This window comes from Micrasema longulum, unplaced genomic scaffold (genome assembly GCF_059751315.1).
Source record: "Micrasema longulum isolate JH-2025_06_02 unplaced genomic scaffold, ASM5975131v1 h1tg000654l, whole genome shotgun sequence".
Lineage (NCBI taxonomy): Eukaryota > Metazoa > Arthropoda > Insecta > Trichoptera > Brachycentridae > Micrasema > Micrasema longulum.
The window spans coordinates 253,398-274,452 of record NW_028277850.1 but is presented as its reverse complement, the minus strand read 5'-3'; the positions used below and the strand labels follow the sequence as shown (position 1 = coordinate 274,452).

General features: G+C 33.0%; 2 protein-coding genes across 2 annotated transcripts; one reads left to right on the top strand and one right to left on the bottom strand.

The window, feature by feature from the left end:
- Nucleotides 1-8,765: 8,765 nt before the first annotated feature.
- On the bottom strand, nucleotides 8,766-9,362 carry Sem1 (Suppressor of exocyst mutations 1). The gene is made up of 2 exons (XM_088229253.1): nucleotides 9,194-9,362; nucleotides 8,766-9,003 (listed from the first exon to the last, which is right to left on the bottom strand). Exons 1-2 carry the CDS (start codon nucleotides 9,264-9,266, stop codon nucleotides 8,870-8,872), a joined length of 207 nt encoding a protein of 68 aa, XP_088085379.1. The 5' UTR covers nucleotides 9,267-9,362; the 3' UTR covers nucleotides 8,766-8,869.
- Nucleotides 9,363-9,515: 153 nt separating this feature from the next.
- On the top strand, nucleotides 9,516-20,511 carry LOC148279884 (protein dj-1beta-like). Its single transcript, XM_088229252.1, has 5 exons — nucleotides 9,516-9,767; nucleotides 10,882-11,001; nucleotides 12,556-12,670; nucleotides 16,914-17,062; nucleotides 17,724-20,511. The coding sequence occupies exons 1-5, from the start codon at nucleotides 9,570-9,572 to the stop codon at nucleotides 17,826-17,828; spliced, it is 687 nt and encodes a 228-aa protein (XP_088085378.1). The 5' UTR covers nucleotides 9,516-9,569; the 3' UTR covers nucleotides 17,829-20,511.
- Nucleotides 20,512-21,055: the final 544 nt, after the last annotated feature.

The window sequence follows — 21,055 nt, the reverse complement described above, 5'->3', positions numbered from 1 at the left end:
AGCTTATGCCGCATTATGAGAAGTGCCTACAGTATGGTGGAGTTGTGCAGAAAATTTGTTTAAGGTCTGAAGATTTTTTTCTTAACCAGTCAAACGGAGCTTTCTGGATATACCTCGTATAGTATAATCAATGTATGTAATTTTAGGATATGTTGTATGTATGTATTTATATTTTCAAAGAGGTTGTTATAACGTTGAATAAGCCAGTGTGACTATGATAAAAAACTATAATGTATATTAAAATTAAGAAAACGGAAATACGTAATGCATGAGACATTTCTATAGTAATTTTCTATGTATGTATTATTGTAAAACGCTGATCTTTTCAAAATTAGTTTCAAATTAGATCGTAGGCATTTTGGATTTGGATAAATACCAGTTTTCTTCCCTTTTTAAATTATGCGTATGATAGATAGTCGCCATTTTAGTGTATAGAGTTAGAGTTCTAAGTCGGGCTGCAAATATCTTCTGTCAACTTTTTGTCTATGGCAGACGCTTCTCAATATACCGTCTCAAAAGAGAACAGTGAAAATTAAAACTTTTTATGCTGCATTTACAAAATTATATTGTTTTGTGCTCGTTTAAGGCTGTAATCTAATAAAATGTAAGGAAATTATACAATTTTGCCATTTAAAACGCCGTTCTTTCAAAATCCTGCCATTAAAAAAATTATATAAACATTAGATACAAACAGTAATTTTTTAATAAAAGTTTTATTTGACTAAGGGGTTCTAACCAGCAGATTACGCCTCTTGAAATTTAGGCCAAACTTAGGTACATTGGTACTCGCATAAAGACAAGGTATCTAGGTAAAATTTGTTATAATGATTTAATGATAATAAGTTGATCAAGAAAGTTATCAAAGGAAATACTTTATTTTCTATTTTTCAAAAGAAATACAAGCATAATTAATCACTTCAATTTTGTCGTATTCTTCTTAAATTCCAGACTAAATTTAGCCTCTCAAAAAGTAATTATATTTTAATTATATAAAACTTTTGATTGCCATGTTTTTCTGACCATAAGATGCACTTTTTTACTATGAAAATTTAGCCAAAAATTGGGGCGTGTCTTATGGTCCGATGTGTCTTATCGTTCGCAAAATACGGTTTATTTTGGACTAGAAGTACCTCGAATTGCGCGGTTTTAAAAGAACGGCATTTGAAAAAGGAAAAAATTTTATGATTTCCTTACTTTTTATCAGACTACAGCCTTAATATCAATTGTTATAGCGCAGCATTCTCAAAAAAATACTTGATATACCGAATACCGGGATTAATAATTCCACAAAATAATATTATTTTTAACAGTTTATGTGATCCATAGGGCCGAATTCTCTAGCCTGTTTTGACAACATTGATTTTGTAGCCTGCCTTAGAACATATAGAAGTAGTCAACCATTTCAGAATAATAATCCACTGTGAAAGATTCCTTTTGACCGGATCTCTAGTTGACAGCTGCGTATATCTCTTGTACAAATGTGTTTATTTGACCATAGTTATAATTTAGCTTTTTATGAAATCCGGAAAAGGTGCTTCCAAGGAATCTATCTCCTTAAAAACTCATTTGGATTACGGAAAAAAAACTAACTTTAAAATTAATGCAATAAATTTTGGTAATTGAATAATTTCAATAATCAAATGCCAGATTTGTTCAGTGTGAAGTATGAGCAGATTGTCCATTGCTGATGAGTATATTTGCATTTGGTGTGAAGTTGCAGCAATTTATCTCTCGCTGATTTATTTGCATTTGATGTGAAGTTAGGGCAATTTATAAAGAAACAAAATCTGTATTCTCTTTTCTCATAATTAATCAATCTCAGCTAATATTTCAATTATTATTATTATTGTTTATGTTAACTTTTAATAATAATTTCATAAAATGAACATGTGAACGAATAGTGAATTATTTCATAATCCAAATGAGTCTTTATGAGTATTCTCAGATTGCAAGTCATTAGCGGATTTCAATGTCTGCTTTAAATGTGTCATAATATTATTTAGAGACAAATGTTTAATATTAAGTCTAATCTAAGTCGATTGTCTTCTGTTTGTGAGGTTAATGTTGCCGTTGTGTGGTATACAATTATATTTAAGTAGGGTTTTTTTTTCATGAAAGCTTTGCAGCAATTCTCCTTTATTGCGAGCTGTCAAACTCGGATGGTATTTTCAGAATACAAATTCAAAATTTCAAAAATCATTTCCACAGATAAATTTTTACTCTAATTTTTTCATAGATATTTTTTATATTTTACAGTGCCAATCTATTTTTTTAAAACATATAATGCCTGTAAAACTAAACTAATAATTTTGATACAAAGTATCAATAAAACTTTGTGCTTTGATAGGGAAATATCACATATTATGAATTACCGAAAAAAAAATATGAAATGGATTTAGAAAAATTAATTGTATTTTCAAAATCAATATGGATATTGTGGAGAAATGTTTTCATACATAACTTTTAAAAAGAAATTGTTAAAAAATAAGTCCCTACAAAAACACGGCATTTTTGGCCTTGATAATTATGACCTCAAGATTTGTGATTTCTTTGTTCTATGATTTGCGATTTCAATGTTTTATTTAAATGGTCACAAACAAAGTTCAAAATTTACGCAAATCGTGGCATAAAAATTTGAGCAGTCAGGAACCGAATTGAAAATGAACTTGAATCGTGACATATTAGGGGCGTGGCCAATGCAATGGACCGTTTTTGCGGAAATTCAAAATTATAAATTTAAAAATATATTTTTTTATGCTACTAATAAGTAGTAATTTTTTTTTTTACTCAACAGCATTTTATATACCCTTACTGATTTAAAATTGTAAATAAAATAGTGATATTTCTCTATTGTATTATTTCTAAAATGAACTTTTTTCTCTTAAGTTTGGCCATTGAGTCGAAAAAACTCATCTAGGGTTCTGGTTCTATTACAAACACAGATCTGTATTCTTCATCCGCCTGGACATGGAGAAATATATAATTAGTAATACGATGCTAAATCAAGAAATTTTGTTCATACTTTGTATCAAAATTATAACCGTGGAGAATTATAAAAAAATAATATACATTTTTTTTTAATATTTGGTAATAAAACCACTTTCATGGCCTCCTCTGGCTGCCATCTTGTTTACCTGTACACGCATGTGTGCACAAATAGTTTTGTAGGGGTTAGTTCACACTACTTTATATTGTGTTGCCACCCCATCTGAGTTGCCATCGAATCAATTTGACTTATTTAATGTATCATATAATTTTGGATTAAACTGTGATAAGTTGGTGTACCGATAGAATAATGTTAGCAGATATTACTTGTATGGGATTATACTTTTACCAAAAGAAAAGAGACCCCCCCCCTTTTAGTAAACAAAGTAACCATAGACAATAATATATTTTTTTGTAAATACATCATAATCAATAGGGTATATGGTGTCAGAAATCAAGATAAATTTAAATGTTTCTCTCTGTAAATAAATTAATTAATTTGTTAAAAATCTTGATTTGTTACAATGAAGAAGATCAGTGGTTTTTAAAAAAATATTTGTTTCTTTCAAACTTAACGTATCGTATTATCGTCGCTATGAATTTTTGAAGTTTTTTGATTTTGAAATTATTCCGCCTGTGACGTCACGAGTCATCGTGGATGAGTTATGCTGCCATTTAAAAGTAGAAACCCCGAGCTGTTAAAATACACTAAATGTTGAAAAGAAATGGCTACCCAGAAACCGGAAATCTCTCACAACACTATAATTGATTGGTTTATTCACAAGAACCTGCGACGTAGTTGAAAGACATTCATTTTTATTGAAATCGATTTTATCAATTTTTCATATATTTTTGCAAAACTTCACCATATAATTAAATGGTCTAATTTTTCCCACATGTAAAAAAACATTTTTTGTATCCAATTTCTTGTAGCGCTGAACTTCCTCATTGTACGCAAGTAAAAACAAATATCAACATCTTTATAAAAATGTTTAAAAAAAAAATGTTAAGAATTACATTAAACTGTCTTTTAAAAATTTGTAGAATAGAAAATTTCAATTCAAACAGAATGATTTGAAAGACTGATTCTCAGCAGATACAAAGGGATCATTAAGGAATGGGAAAATACAAGCATTCGTGGGGCTTACGATGTATGCAAGGAGAGCGATTTGCTGATGAATTTTGATAAATCGAATGTGATTGTTTTTTTTAAAGAAACCTATGTGTAAACTACATATGAGATCACTGTGAATGGATATCTGATTATTAATAATTATCCTGAAAAAAGTAGAGGAATTTGTGTATCTGGGAAGTATGTTTACTGGGGATGAAAAGACTCTGAAAGATATTGAAAGTTGGTTGAGTTCCGGGAATAGGGTGACCGGTGTTCTAAAATCAACCTTGGCAATTAAATATTCATCACAGGGGGCGAAATTAGCCATTTACAATGGATTCCTGGTGATGAACTTTGTGAATGTGAAGTATGGAATTGGAAAAATAAGTATGAAAGTTTGTTGAATGCTGTTCAAATCCGCAAAACTATGTACGATAGAAGTCGAGATGCGATCACTCAAACCAGCCAATGGCAGGTCATAAGCCCTGTTAGCGTTTGGATTTTCACATTCCTTAATAATTCCTTTGTCTCAGCTGAGCTATCTATCAATGACGACTTCTTCATTTCTGTTGAGATACTGTTCTATTTGGATGAAATCCCGAGAGAGTAAAATTCTAGTATTAGTCTACAAAGTTTGGACACACTTGAAGGAAATTTCAAAATGTTTTTTGGCATACAATTTTTTTCATTAAATATGTAATACCCTATTGTCCATAGACAATTTACTTCATTATACAGAATAACCTTAGTTTTAAATTAAAGAAACTGTCAAACAAATAGATTACCATAGAAAATAGTTTTATTTTTACAATACTCATTGTTTTTAAGACTGACCACATTGTATACTTGATTTAATGTTATTTTTACACCACAAAGGGGGTCTTTTTGGAAGCGCTTTAGTTAGGGCCTAAGTGTAATGAGTCATACATAAACCCATGCATCCATTGCTTAAAATCGAGCATAAAAAAAACTAAAAGTGCCAATAAAAATTGTTATGTGAAATTCGCTCGCCATTTTGAATTGGAAAAGAATGCGAGATTCTTTTGTTTATTTTGAAATCATGTTGCCATAATGATGTATTTAATAAATTGTACTTTATTATTTTTATTTTGTACGTAATTTGTGCCAGAAAATTAAAATATTATAAAATGCATGCGTGGGTTTAAAATTACATGTTGTTAATTTGTATTCGGCTTCTATGCATTTAATTTTGATACAAAATGTATTAATTAATACGATAGGTGCTAAGTTATTTGATTAAACTCTTTAGAAGCTGTAAGGTCCTTATTCTAAGTCTATCGTATTTATTCCTGATATTGAAAAATGCATAAATCAACGTGTTGATAACAGTCGAACATTAAAATGTTGTCAAGAAAAAATCTCAATTCTGTATTTGATAATCCATAGATAATTCACAACTTTATGCACGATATTAATTTATCTACGCACTCGTGAATCCTAAATACTGATCAATTGTAGCACGTTTTAGCTTCTCGTTAAAGATATATTTAAATTAATTAGTGCTGTGAATGTCGATGAAAAGATTGCGAGAGATTTATTTCTGACGGCAACATTGAAATGGGAGAATTTCGTGTCAACATAACCTCAATGTATACCATTGTAAATAAACATAATGTTAAAGCAACTGTCGGCGACTGTAAAGACAGAATATGAAGCAATAATATTACAAGAATTAAGAAATAAGTGCCTCTTTCTTTGGCATGTTCTGAGCAAATCTTGATGGATTTTTTTTTTTAAAAGCACATGTTGATGCTGTATAATTTTAATAAATGTCCATATAATACCAGCCCATGCTGGTGTGATTATATCCAGTGCATATTTGCTTTATTACATTGGAAGTTAACATAAGTTGTGTATTTTATTTTTTTTAATAAAAAAATGAGCCTTATTGAGTAAAACGAAATGGTAAATGGTATCCGTCATTATTGTTTGCTTTTACATTACATACATACTTATTTTATTACAAGCCTTCAAAATGGAATGTCAAGTAGACAAAAGTGACCATTTTCGACACCTTCTGTTCGTGTTCAATCGAGAAAATACAGTTTCATACATTATTGACTAATTTGTCTTCCTGTTCTTTTCATTTGGAAAGAAAACGGACGAAGCGTTCTTATTTAATACCGACCCTGATAATTTTCCTTCATTGTATTACAACAAATTAGTCAATAGTGTATTTTCCTTTATTCCCTCGATTAAACGCGAAGAGAAAAAGTTATCTAAAAGGCTTACTTTCATCTACTTCATATTCCATTTTGAATGCTTGTAATAAAATAAAATAATACATGTAACGTATAAGCAAACACAATATCTTGTAGGGCAGAAAATTTTCTTTCGAATGGCGTATACCTTTACTATTTTCTTTTAATTTTGGTTCTCATTTATAAATTTGAAAAAAAAAGTTAACACCTAATACTTTTTTCAAATATCCAAGCCGTTTAAATTGTTTAAATTTAGTGGAACGGACAGCTATGTTTCGCAAGTTATCTAGTCTGAAACCTCTCTGTCAGATATGAAATTTCTATCGGAGTTTAGATGGTAATGAGAGTGGTTCATTTGTGGATTTTTACTTTTTGCATGTGACTACACTTTGCTTCATATATGGCCAGACAGAAATTTAAACGTCAAATAAATACAAACACCTTTTTTTTTTTTTTAAACTAGGCCAAAATTAAAAAAAAAAGTATTTTTATGAATCTTATTATCAGCGCTATGCCCTTTAAAGAAATGTGTTACAACACTCCGTCATTGGTTGATTTCGGAAAACTAGTGACATCGTTCAAAGTAATTCACTTTTATCAAAATCATTTTTATCAATTTTTTCATACATTTCAGAGAAACTTCGCCATACATAAAGTTTTTACTGCACTTCAGGAAACATTTTTTCTTTCCAACTTCTTCATTAGCTTGAATTGACCAAACCAATTAGTTTTTTCAATTTTTTAAAAAGTTTTATATGCCAAGTTTTATACGTGTGGTCACATACGAAGAAAAGTGTAGTCGCATGCAAAAATCACAAATGAACCACTCTCTACTCCTTTGGGAAGATTCAGAATAACACCCCTGGATTTGAATAGTCAAATTAAATCAAATGCCAATAAAACTAAATTATAATAAAATCAGCATCAGATACATTAAATGAGAAAAATCTGTCTGCTACATTTTTAAAACGTCATGTTTATTCTTATTCTGAGAAATACGAGTCAGTGCTATATAAGCTTCTGATGTCACTGCGACCTGTGTAGATCTTTTGTGACGGATCCCCATAGATTATTTCTTGCCCTCCAAGCTTCATGTTAAGTAATTCAGCCTACAACTTACTAACTTTTTTTTTTAAATCATCCAAAATTGTATAACCCTATTTTTTCTATTTAAAAAAAAGTTTATTTCTTTAACCATAAATCATACAGCAATAATTAAAAAGAGAGGAAAATAGTTTGAACTGATTTTTTCTGCTGAATTAAAGCAAAAGTCGCGATAATTATCTATACATTATTTTATAATAGTTTATTTTTTATTGGTTTCAAAGTAGGTACTGCATTTATTTTCCAAATTGAGAATTGCCAGAACGTGGGAAGGACAGATGCAGTTTAAGCAGATTAGTTGATAAGTGAATTAATTCAGTATACTACTAAAATATATTATAACAGTCCAGCAAATATTTGCAAATTATTCATGTATTTTACCTTTACAATGTTTACAGAACAATAAATATTTCCATCATTGTCTGAACTTCTTTCTTTTATTGTAGACAAATGTATTTATCAAACTTAGTCCTAATGCTCATATATAACTCAGTGAAAATTTCAACACTTATCAGTTCATGGTTTACCTCTGCGTTCTTATCCTCAAAGCACCCTCTTAATGCATCACAATTCCTCTTTCTTCTCTAACTCATATAGTGTCCATGCGGCTCGACCGTGGAATCATCTTCCATCCACTATCAAAGATATTTGTACAGTAGCTCAGTTTAAACTTTTACTTTTCTCTGCTGTCAGTGTTCAAATCACGTAATGTCCACAGAAAAACCGTTGTTCGATTTATTAGTTTATTGTTAAGAAGAGAGGGAGAAACTATCGTGGAATATCGTGGGGGTACGTGGGTATTGGGTAAGCAGATACTGTAGATATGTTGTTTTTGCCAATCAACATACATACTCGAAGACGATCTCCATCGCTGTAGTAATATCACACCCCCAGAAATACACTGTTTAAATCAGCCATTTTGAAGAGCAAAAACGTTATTGTCCCTGAAGAGGATGTCGAAATCTGCCTAGCAGAATAATTTTAGCATATTCCAGGCGCATCAGTTTAAAAAATGCATATAAATTATTCAACAAGTTGTTGAAATCAATGTTCACTATGAATGAAAACCGCCATCTCAGAGGTCATTCATTGAAACTCAACACTACCTCTTTCTCAACAAACCCCGGGATGAACTTCCTGACAAACCAAGTTGTGGAGAAATGGAATGGCCTTCCGGAGAAAGTGATTGGTGCTAGTTCAATTAACGTGTTCAAAAACCGCCTAGATCCACACACCAATTTATAATGTACACTTGATATACACACATCAGCTTTATAGCTGCTAGTGTATTATTATTAATTATTGATAATAATAATTTACATAAAATAACAAGGCGTGTAGATTAAATCATAAAATATATTTGCAAAAAGTAATTTTCAAACATTCAGTCATGTTACACAGTTCTCAGCAGGCATACAATATTTATTTCGTAAGAGATTCCTTTTTATCCCGTTTGCATCTTCTGCTTCTCCAACTGAGCTCTGAGCTGCTGGTTAAAATCATCCTGGATATTGTCATCTTCCCAATTGTCTTCCCACACAGATACGTCTTCATCGTCTCCATCCTCAGTGCCCCAATCTTAAAAGATAAATGAAATTTACAAAGGTCGTTCAATACAGCGATGAAAATTCCTATTAAACCATCGAAGCCATTCAGATACGTAAAATGTATGATTCTTTTTTTTTTAAACGGTACATAGCATAACATGTCTGTAAAATATAACTAAAACAGTAAAAAAAGGTTGTGACAAAAATATTATAGCACTTACTTTCAGCGGGAAATTCTTCGAATTCATCATCTTCTTCCAATAGACCAAGATCAACTTTAGGCTTTTCACTCATTTTGGAGTAATTAAAGTAGAAATTTAATAAACACAATACAAACGTGAAGGAATTACAAATTCACAACTCACAAGATTACTTGACAGTTTTCGATTTGAGATTTGACCATAGAAACTAAAAGAAAACCTATGTTCCTTTTTTTCAACAAGATTTTATAGCTGTTAAATTTTTAAATATATGAAAGTCGGTAAAAGTAGATTTTTCTATATGGCAATTATTTTTGTCTATTTCTAAGTGACGTTTGTGATATTTATTAGTATTAGTAATCTGTGATATTTATAACTTGAATAACCTTCAAATTTGATGTTCCGGCGATTTTCCGGTGTGTTTTGGATATTCCGGCCTGCGTTTTTGACCAAAAGAAGTCAAGGAATATTTTGTCCGCGAGTAAATTTCAGCGTCTGTGCTTCGAACATGTCTAAAACCGCTCTTGTTTTGTTGGCCGAAGGGGCCGAAGAAATGGAAACAGTAATATCTGTCGATGTATTACGAAGAGCCGGCGTAAGTTACCCATACAATATATTTTTTGTCGTAAATTTACGCAATCGATGCGATTACATTCGTTAAAAAAACACTGCAAATAAATAACAAAGTATAAATTTAACTAAATGATATGTCCCCTTTCCGCACCTAATAGTGCATAGAGCACTGCATTTGTACACCAATCGCAGCTTACCTTGATTATTTTTGTTACATGAAGGTAAGATGATGAGTCTTACGCTTCAGGTGCCAGTCCAGAGACTTATGTAAAAACACCGTTTTTATTTCAGTAAATTGACATAGAAAGTAAGATAAAAAAACAGCGTCATTTAAAATGGTAATTAGTTATTGGACAAAAAATACATTTTTTGTTTGTGGATTAAAGTCTTAAAATTGAGTCTTATTGCAACTTTCCTGATCATTTTTGAAAATCACAGATATAAAAAAATTAATCTTTTGGTTAAAATTTTATTTTATTTAGATTGAGAACTTTGTGAAGGAAAATGGACATTAACAAGACTTCTAGCCTGTCATTGGTTTGTTAAAGTGATAATTTTACATGCTGTGTAACATTCTACGTATTTTTAACCATCCTTTTCTCTTCAATTTTTTATCTGTTGGTTTTATTTTATTTTTATTTAGTTTTAAAATAGTGCAAACATAATATATGAATGTTCTAATATCTGTACCTCAGAGGCAGGCGGATGCAAATCTAGAATTTGATGAAATAACATTTCGATTTTCGTATCCAGTTTATGATCATGTCCATTATTTTCAAGAAATATAAGTCTTATAATGAAAGAACCAATGTATTTAGATACTGAAAATACAAATTAATGCTATAAATTATTAGAAATCACTTAGATAAAGTAGATTCTTTAGGCTTGTGTTGAACATTTGACATTTGGATTTGCTTCCGTCTGCCTCTAAGGTACAGATATATGAATGTCCTAATAATAACTTAAATCTAATTATTATTAAAATGTAAACAAATTATTGACATTTCTAAACAATAAATTTAGTAAAGTAAAAGAGCTGAAACCTTTATTGATGCGGTTGAGATTCATCTGACTGAATTATTTCTTAGCGAGTTAATTATTTCGAAAAAAAAAACTGAATTGTGAAACTATTTCAGGTGAGTGTAACTCTAGCGGGAGTGGATGGTGCGGGCGCTGTGAAGTGTTCTCGCCAAGTCGTTCTGATGCCGGATATCTCCCTGGAACAAGCCCTCTCCAACACCAGGATCTATGACGCTGTAAGGAATAATTATTTTACAATATTCGGATGTCAAAATCGTTATAGATGAGTCTATCCAATGCAGAATGTAAAGGAAAACAAAACAATTTTATAATAATGGGGTACAGTAGAACTCCAATTATACGAATCAATTGGGACCGGACCCGATTCGGATAGTCAAAAATTCGGATAATTGGATTTTTTCCAAAAAAATTGTGTATTTCAATTATTACTGAATGTCTGTTGAAAATAAAAATGAATGATTGAAAAGAAAAATGAGCTTTTAATTAATTAAATGAAAGGGCAACAATTTTACATGTTAAGCGTAGTTAAAAGTGCTGTACATTAGTACAGTACGTATACCAGAGGCGGTTCCTTAGTATGTGCATAAGTACAGTGCACTGCCAAGTAAAAATATGCGTAAATAAATGAGTAATTTTATTGATACTAAAATATGTTATAGGTAAGTACAAAGAAACAGGGATTCGTTGCAATATTATACTCGTAAACATCGTAATATTCAATACTAGCGCCAAAAGATCTAGCGGACGATTTTCTCATCTTGTCTACGCATTCTCAATCGTCCTCGTGCATGTTCTGTTTTGCACAATTCATTACCCTGAATTTGTATAAATTATAAACCATATTTCCTAAAATCGTCATTTGAGCGAGATATACAACGCTTTATACCGGTGAATCGTGCGTTAGAGGGAGAAGATAATACACATATTCCGGGCATTGCCAACGCATGCGCAGATTTGAAGTTCGTTTGTAATGTCACTTTGAACATGCGTAATGACATGATATTAGTACGAATTTAGTTGATTCAGTTAACTATAACGTGCGTATTATGTTGGGCGCATTTAGCGTAGAGACGCTTCTATGAACTAGAGAGTTCCGATGCGCGGGCTGTCATACTATTGCTCGTTTATCACATCAGACCTATCATATTATTATAATATTGTTGAACTGAATAATATACAAGTTGACAAAATGTAAAGAAATGCTCTGCCAATGTTTTCGGTCAGGATCCGCCAGTGATGTATACCGTACTGTAAATTAAAGTCATTGCTTGCTGAACACCTCCGTCAAAGTATACTGTTTGACTGTCATCATCCGTTTTCGGGCAGCCAAGTCATTAAAATAGTAATACTGCCCAGTAAAAAAAATATTTTTTTGCTAATTATTAATAGAATAAAAAATATTTTCAAATTTGTAATTCTGAATTCCCGCAAAAATGGTCATTCCATTGGCCACGCCCCTAATACGTTACAATTCATGTTTATTTGTTCCTGGCCATTGAAATTTGTTTAGAACATTATCACGAATCTTGACGTCACAACAACCAAGGCCAAACACGTCGCATTTTTCGAGCAACGTATTTTTATTAAATTTATTTTTTACATTTATGAAAAAAAACATTTCTCCACAATATCTATATTGATTTTTAAAATACAATTAATTATTCTAAATTCATATGTGATATTTCCCTATTGGAGTGCCATAGGGCGCGGATAGAGCTGCAACGACGAAGACATTTCTGATATCCCATTGACAAATTGAATATCTTCAGGTAATTCTTCCTGGAGGACTGGGCGGCTCTGAAAAACTAGCCTGTAACTCCACAGTTGGCCAGTTGCTCAAGGAACAGGAATCCTCGGGAAGAATTGTAGCTGCCATCTGTGCTGGTAAATTCATTTAATAAATTATTAGTTTTCCTTACAGAAGATCAATTTTTCATCATTGACAAAATCAAGAAAGGAGTTTTGCGTTGGTTTGGACATAGAATGAATGGACAGCGAAATAACGGCTAAAATGACTTACGATGTAAATGTTGATGGATGCAGAAATCTAGGAAGACTGCGAAAGATGTGGCATGACCACATTCAACAAACACTTTAAGATGGGCCTGTCGAAAATCTGCACCTATGCATGAAAAGATGTATGAATGTAGTGAAAGCAAGATCTGTATGCAATGACAGAGTGATATGGCGTTCTATCTTTTCTATCTATGCTTCCGGTGTATTGAAACATTGACCTTTTTTTACTTCTATGTTAATTCTTTAAACATCGATATACATGATTTTCAACCGCAAATGTGATCTGTAGCTGCAGGACATTTATTTTTTTTATTTTTTTTATTATCATTATATTACAAACACAAAATTATAATTTATGTAAAGTTGCTTTGAATGTCTAACTAGGGTTATTTACCCCGTTCTAAGACAGTCATGTAATCTAGATTCTATTTCTTCTCTTAGTCATTTTTTGTGAAGTATAAATGGAGGCTAGATTTCTAAACGTCCTTGCGCTCTATACTACAAGACATGTTGTAATCTAGCTCCTACAAAACAAACAAACAAACAAACCATCACGCCGTTTCCCCGTAAGGGTAGGCAGAGAGGATAGAACGCCACAACACTCTATCTTTGCATACAGATCTCGCTTCCTCTACATTCATACATCTTCTCATGCACGCGCGCCGATTATTCCGACTTTTGACATGTCCATCTTTAAGTATTTGTTGGATTTGGTCATGCCATGTCTTTCTCGGTCTTCCTCTATTTCTGCATCCATCAACATTCGCATTGTAAATATTCTTAGCCGTTCTCTCGCTGTCCATTCGTTCTACATGTCCAAACCAGCGCAGAGCTCCTTTCTTGATTTTGTCGATAATGCTTGTCTCAGCCTTACATAATGTACGGATCTCAACATTTGTGCATCTATCGTACATAGTTTTACCACACATTCACCTGAGAGATCGCATTTCGACAGCATTCAGCTTACTTTCATCCCTGTTTTACCAAGTCCATACTTCGCTCCCATACATCAGGGATGGGACCAGGACTCCGTTGTGAACTGCCAATTTTGCCTCTTGTGACAACCATTTATTTGCCAAGGTCGATTTAAGTGCACCGTTCACTCTGTTCCCGGCACTCACCCTCCTTTCAATATCTTTCTCAGTCATTCCATCCCTAGTGAACATACTTCCCAGATACACAAATTCCTCTACTTGTTTTAGTATAACTCCATTCACAGTGATTTCACATTTAGTCATACTTTCATTTCTTTCAAAAACCATCACATTCGATTTATCGACATTCATCAGCAAATCGCTTCTCTTGCATACATCGTAGACCTTTGTTACCAAGAATTGCAGTTCCTCTTTGTTATTAGCAAGGAGTACAGCATCGTCAGCATACAAAAGACAATTGACTTTTAAATCACCCATTTTTGCTCCCATTCTTAAGCCTTTCAGTTCTTTCATGCAGTTATCGATATACACGTTGAACAGCCATGGTGACATAACACATCCCTGCTTCACTCCTTTATGAATGTCAAACCACGATGTGTATGATCCATTTACCCTAACACATGCTGTGCTGTCTTTATACAGAGAAGCAATAGCACGTGTTAGATTTACGCTTACTCCGTACTCCGATAACACCTTCCATAATTTTTCTCTGTCAACTCTATCAAACGCTTTTTGCAGATCGACAAATGCGCAGAAAAGCTTTTGGTTTTTAGCAAGAAATTTTTCTGTCAAAAATTAATATAATTGGAAATTAAGAACTAGGATCCCAACCACCAATGAGCAAGACGCTGCAAGACGTGTTAGGATGTTTATTGTACAGCGCCCTTGAGGTGGATTTTCACAAAAATAATCTCTCACCTTTACAAGGAAACGGCGTAATTGTTTTGATTTTATTTTTTATTCAGAAGACCAGAAATCTAGTTATCTTAAATAAATGAAAGGGGATAAATGCGTAAGTATTTTAATTTTATAAATTCATTAATTTAAAAATACCCGTAAAAAAAATATATGTTTTGATACGGAATGTCACCTCATACATTCCAAGTCCGAATGAGACATCATTCAAAAAAAGATCTGGCTTTTTTATGATGCATATTTTAGGTTGTTTTCTCAGCCAGACTTAAAAAAGTCACCAAAACTCCTCCAACTCATAATTAAATTATTTTAAAAGTTATTATAACAAATGAATAAGGTGATTTATTACAATTAAGTACCCTAATATATAAATATGGAATAATATGTTCAATACCTTATGATCAAAAATATACGGGAATTAGTCAAAAACACGTAAAATTGTAATTTTTAATAAATTTCTTTATTATCTCCTTCAAAATACTCGCCATCTGCGACGATACATTGATGCCAACGCCCAATCCAATTGTCCGTGCTCTTTTCATAGGCCTGCAAAGATATGGCCTTTAGCTCTCACACCGAATTCTCTTTTATGGCATCAATCGTCTCGAAGCGTGTTCCTTGTAATGACAATTTTAGTCTTGGGAAAAGAAAAAAGTCAGACGCAGCCTGGTCTGGAGAATACGGTGCTTGGCTGCATCAGATTAGTCGAATTTTTGACCAAAAACCCCGAAACAATCAATGCTGTATGAGATGGCGCATTATCGTGGTGTAAAATCCACAAATCGTCCTTCCACATATCGGGCCTTTCCTTACAAGTTGCTTCACGCAGATGGCACAAAACGTCTAAATAGTATTCTTTATTGACCGTTTGACCGTATGGAAGGAATTCATAGTGCACTACACCACGAATATCGAAGAATACAGTCAACAAAACTTTAATTTTCAAACGAGTTTTACGTGGTTTTTTCCATTTTGGCTCATTTTTAAAGCACCATTCGAAAGATCGTTGTTCAGTCGGCGCATCAAACTTGTAAATCCACATCTCGTCACCAGTTATTATGCGTTTAAGGAATCTGGGGTTGCTATTTTTTTATCATATAGTACTTCTGTTATCGGATCTCCATATAACAGGTCTCCAAATAAATAGTTTATATCTTGTCACGATAACAGAAGCACAACTGACTTCAAAAATATCAATACCCTTAAAACTCTTCTGTTCCCTTGTTCGCCCGCACCTGGAGTATTCCTCTGTTATCTGGTCTCCATATTATGATGTTCACATCAAGAATATTGAATCAGTTCAACATTGATTTTTAAGAAAGATAGGCTGGAGGTTGGGCTTATCCAAAGATCAATATACGTATAATGAGTTAGAAACTAGCTTAAATATATCTTCTCTTCAAGACCGTCTAAATAAATCCGACCTTCTAGTCCTATTTAAAATTCTCAACTCACTCTTTGATCCTAAACTACTGAGCTCGATAAAATTAAATATCCCAACTAGAAACCTCAGACAAAACTTACTCTTTCATACCGACCATAGAACTAGCTATTGTTTTCATTCCCCTATGCCCAGAATTCTTAGGTCTGCCAACAAACATACCAGTCTTGATTTCTTTGATAACAAGTTGTCTTCTTTCAAACCATTACTTAATCTAATTCAAGTGTAAACTTCTCTCTCCCGCTTCCACTCCCACAAAGTCTACTATATACCATTGTGTCTTTCTACTTTCTATTATAATAATTTTCTATGTATACATATTATATCCTTAAAAATAACATACATTAGAGTTTTACTGGGGCTGGCGGTTTTCAAAATGCACATCTAAGGTTGTGTGGTCAGCCAGACTTTAAAAATCATGAAAACGGGCCAAACACATAATTAAATTATTTTTTGGATTATGAAAAAACGAATGTATGCATTATTTATCAATTGTCAAAGTAAAAAAGCATTATAATTGTCGTGATTATTCCATCTTTTCACAAAAGTGCAATAGTAGATAACAATCTCAGATGCTTTTTTCTATGGCTATCTGCTTTCTATATAATAATGTTCAATTGATTAGCTATTGCGCTATTGGTCTTTGAATCAAAGTCTTTTTGTTCATTCCATCCATCCATCCGACAATCTTTATTTCATGTCATTTTTCTTAAATATTCTCTTTAATCTAACTCCGCTCTATCACAATTTCTTTACCACTTCCACTGCAGAATTTTACTGTTAATTGGCGTACTTAGTAATGGCATATTTTTTTTTGCAGCCCCCACTGCCTTGAAGGCGCATAGTATCGGGCTGGGGAAGCAGGTCACCTCGTATCCCAGTACTAAGGCTACGATGGAGGCCGGTGGACAGTATACCTACGTAGAAGGACAAAAGGTCGTCGTAGACGGAAACATTGTCACCAGTCGGGTAAGGAATAAAAAATAAATATATTTCAACATTATTTATATTTTAAAGAGTTACCGAGAAATTCAACATGGCTTGCCATAGAGATCTTATTAAAAAAATATACCGATTGCATACTGTTTAGATTCTGTTCATATTTCACAGTGCATTAGATTAATATTTTGGTTTATATGAGGTGTATTCAGAAAGTTCTTATCATGGCGTAGTGGTCAGCGCGTTTACCTACCTGTCATTTGCTGATTTAAGTGGCCACTTTAAATACTGTGACATTCACCATCCGGCCCATATTTGAACATCTATATTCCTTCAATTCTTTCATCTGTTGATGTTTGTGAAGTTAAAGAGCTGAAACCTTTATGCGGGTGAGATTCATCTGATTGAATTATTTCACCTACATACTAAGCAACGCCTGAAAATTAAATAAATTAAAATGCAGTTCCACCAAGAAATGTCAGTAGAAAAACTTAATCTATTACGTAAACCTTGACAAAGAAGCTTGTTTGCTTTGAAACCGGTAGGAGGAAAAAAAAAGAATTAGGGGTTAAAAACATCCTTTTTCTTTCCTTCCTACCCCCTCTCCTCTCTTCATAGTATGGTGTAAAGTGTTTTATTTATTTTATTAAAACCATTTTACCTCTGATTATAACACGTATTGTTTTTCCAGGGTCCGGGAACTGCGTTTGCTTTCGGTCTTGCTCTGGCGGAGATTCTAGTCAGCAAAGAAAAGGCAGCCGAAGTGGAAAAGGGAATGATCCTTTCTGGATATTAAGTTCTTCGGATTCTACCGACAAAGCTATAAAAATCTCAAATCTTTAATCACTTGGATACTAAATATTAAACAAACTACCGTGGAATCTTTATATTCATCAACCCTATTTTGACTTGATTCGTATTTGTCGTCACTCCCACTGCCGGCACTGACGCTGTGACCCCATGATCAGAATTTAAATTACTATTGGCTGTTTTGATTTAATTGCTAGAAACTCTCGGTTGGTTCACTACTTTTATATAGAATTTCCGTCACCCTTCTTAACGATATTCAAGTTAAGTTTTAAACATATTTCTCTAAAATTCATTTTGTCAATTTATTTTCAGTTTGAGAGCCAGTGTTCTTTAAAAATGAACGTCAAATAATTTCTAAAACATAAAATATTTTTTAAAATTTTCAAATGATTTCTTTAGTACATAAATAATACAAAATAGTTATTATATTCATGGGAATTCATTCCAGTCCGAAGGGTTAGATCCTTTGTTCAGTGTATCTCCGCTGCAGCGTAGGGAAGTTAATTGCTCGGGAGCATCGTACTGTCAAACTGTAAGGAAGTTCAGTGCTACGGGAAATTGGATATATTGGAGTTGGAAACTCTTTGATCTATGCGTTATTCATTTTGGCAGTAAAGAAATATTGCTCGTCATTATTCCCAGTAAACAGATATAAACAAGTAATGCTATCATTACATGGCCTCTTCTACAAAATGCGGGAAGTTCAGCGGTACAGGAAATTGGATATAAAAAATGTTTTGATTAAATTTTTTCATACATTCTCTTGAGATCTTTAAAACGACAGTCGCAAATCCCCATTTGACTCCCCCGAGTCGAAGACATTCTCGCAAGGTGAGTCCTCGCACAGCAATGACATTTCATGACCTAGACTATAATATTTGGTGACGCGAGAGAGAGGCTCGAAAGAGATTTCCTCGATAGCTTAGAGAGCGCATGAACTAATCCAAGATGGTCCAACAAGGTCAGCCAACACACATTACTAAGGACATTTACTGCCACATAATATACAATGGAAATCCACTGACCTGTGTTGAAGTGTTCCCCCTTGCTCCACCAGATATTATTTGCGGGGATGATGCGGATGTTAGGTTCTTTCTTTATTCGGCTTTGTGTATCAGGATTTTTGGATATTGGATGCGGTGATGATAATAATGCTGACACTTTAGCGGTACCTTTATATGATAGCGGTAGGAATAATATTTTTCATTGTTTGTTTATCGTGCAGATCACAGAAGACATTTGTTTTTCAGGAAAAATACAAATGTCAGTTTATATTTGAATATGTTATTTGTGAATTGTCGCAATGCGGTAGGTACTGCCAGGCTGCTCGGGTTCCTACTTCTCAGGGAAAAGCCGACAACCAAAACATATAAATGGCAGTAAACATTCACGCGTAACCAATATTATATAAATAAAACACGGATTATTGGCAGATATGTATATTTTATTTTATGTAAGTCACATACGTTGCTATTAAATTACAAAAAATTGATATTGTTACAATTATCATTAAACTATTTATATCAGTCTTAAAATAGGGATTATTCATAATTATAGCATAAGAACAGTTTATATAGTCATGACCAAAGTATTATATAGAGTATATATATCGAGGTTATCCTGACAGAATGCATCGAGTCAACAGTCTTCATTATTTCAAATTTCATGCTATGCCTAGAATAAAGATTACTCTTTCAAAGCTTTAAATGCGATTATCTCGCAACCTGTTTAAATGACAATGCATTTTGTCAGTAAAGCCTCGATATTGAGATCAAATTGCAATTTTTTTTCAGACACTAATTTAACAATGCATAAAGTAATAATGTTTGTTTTTATGATGACCAAGTCAATAATATTTCGAGTATGTCCAAATGTTCGTAGACAAGGCTGGATTTCACCCCTAAGATAGTTTTTTTTGAGCCACAATAGGCCAGGAGGATCAATTACAGCACAGAAGACCCAGGCTTGAGAAAAATCACATTAAATTTTCATGTTCTCACCGAGAATTGAACCCAGAACCATCCGTGCATAAGTGTCTTGGCCTTTACACCGCGGAGTTATTAACATTGAAATTTATTGCAACATCCAGTCGCCAGAAACCAGCCAATGACGGGTCATAAGCCCTATAAATGCCTAGACTTGGCGGCATCCGTGGAGTAGTGGTCAAGACGCTTGACTCACGCACGGAAGGTTCTGGGTTCGATTCCCAGTGAGAACACAAAAATTCCATATGATTTTTTTCAAGCCTGGGTGTTATGTGATGTAATTCACCACTGTAATTGGGCCTCCTTGCCTGTTGTGGTGCAAAAAATATAAAAAAATAGACTTCCATATTTCTTCTCAAAAACATTTCCCCCGCCTTGTCTAAAAACATTTGGGCATACTCAAAATATGGTTGATTCAATCAACTGGCATAAAAATTAGTATATTTTTTAAAGTATTTTCTGGCATTGCCCTAGAAGGTGAAATAATTCAACCAGTTGAATCTCTCCCACATCAGAAAAGGTTTCAGCTCTTTTACTTCACTAAAATCAACAGATGAAAGAGTCAAGGAAATGTGGATGTTATGACATAGGCAGAATAATGAATGACAGTCCACCTAGACTTCCATATTCTCTTTTCAAAAATGTTTTCCCTCTTTGTTGTAATAAAGTTCAATGACTAAGAAATGTTTTTATTTTTAAAAAATCATGTTTACAGGTAGAATCTAGATTACATGTCCTGCAGCTACAGAGCGCATCGGCGGTTGGAAATCTAGCATCATATAATATAATGACCAAATAAATTGAAGGGTACACGGCAAAAACAGGCTTAACCTAGCCAGACCAAAGGGGGGGATTCGAATCCCCCATAGACCGATTTTAATTCGATAACTCAAGTATTATTAAAGCTATTTGCCGTATATTTTTTGTAATTGTGAAATTAATAGAAAGAAGCATTTTCCTGTTTTTGTTTTTAAATAGTTTTTTTTTTAAATATTAAAACAAAAAAAAGACGTAATTAATACAATGGTGGATTTTACTTCATGTACGTAAGGATTCAGCAAACTAACAAAAATTAATAAAATACACGAATGTGTAAAAAAATGTCAGTACGCGAAAACAAGAATAAATTATTGCACGGTCATAAACACCTCAAAGCTGGGGTCGTTTGGTCCCCCGTTTGGATCGTGTGTAATTTTTGGATGCTTAATGAGGGAAAGATTAGTAACAA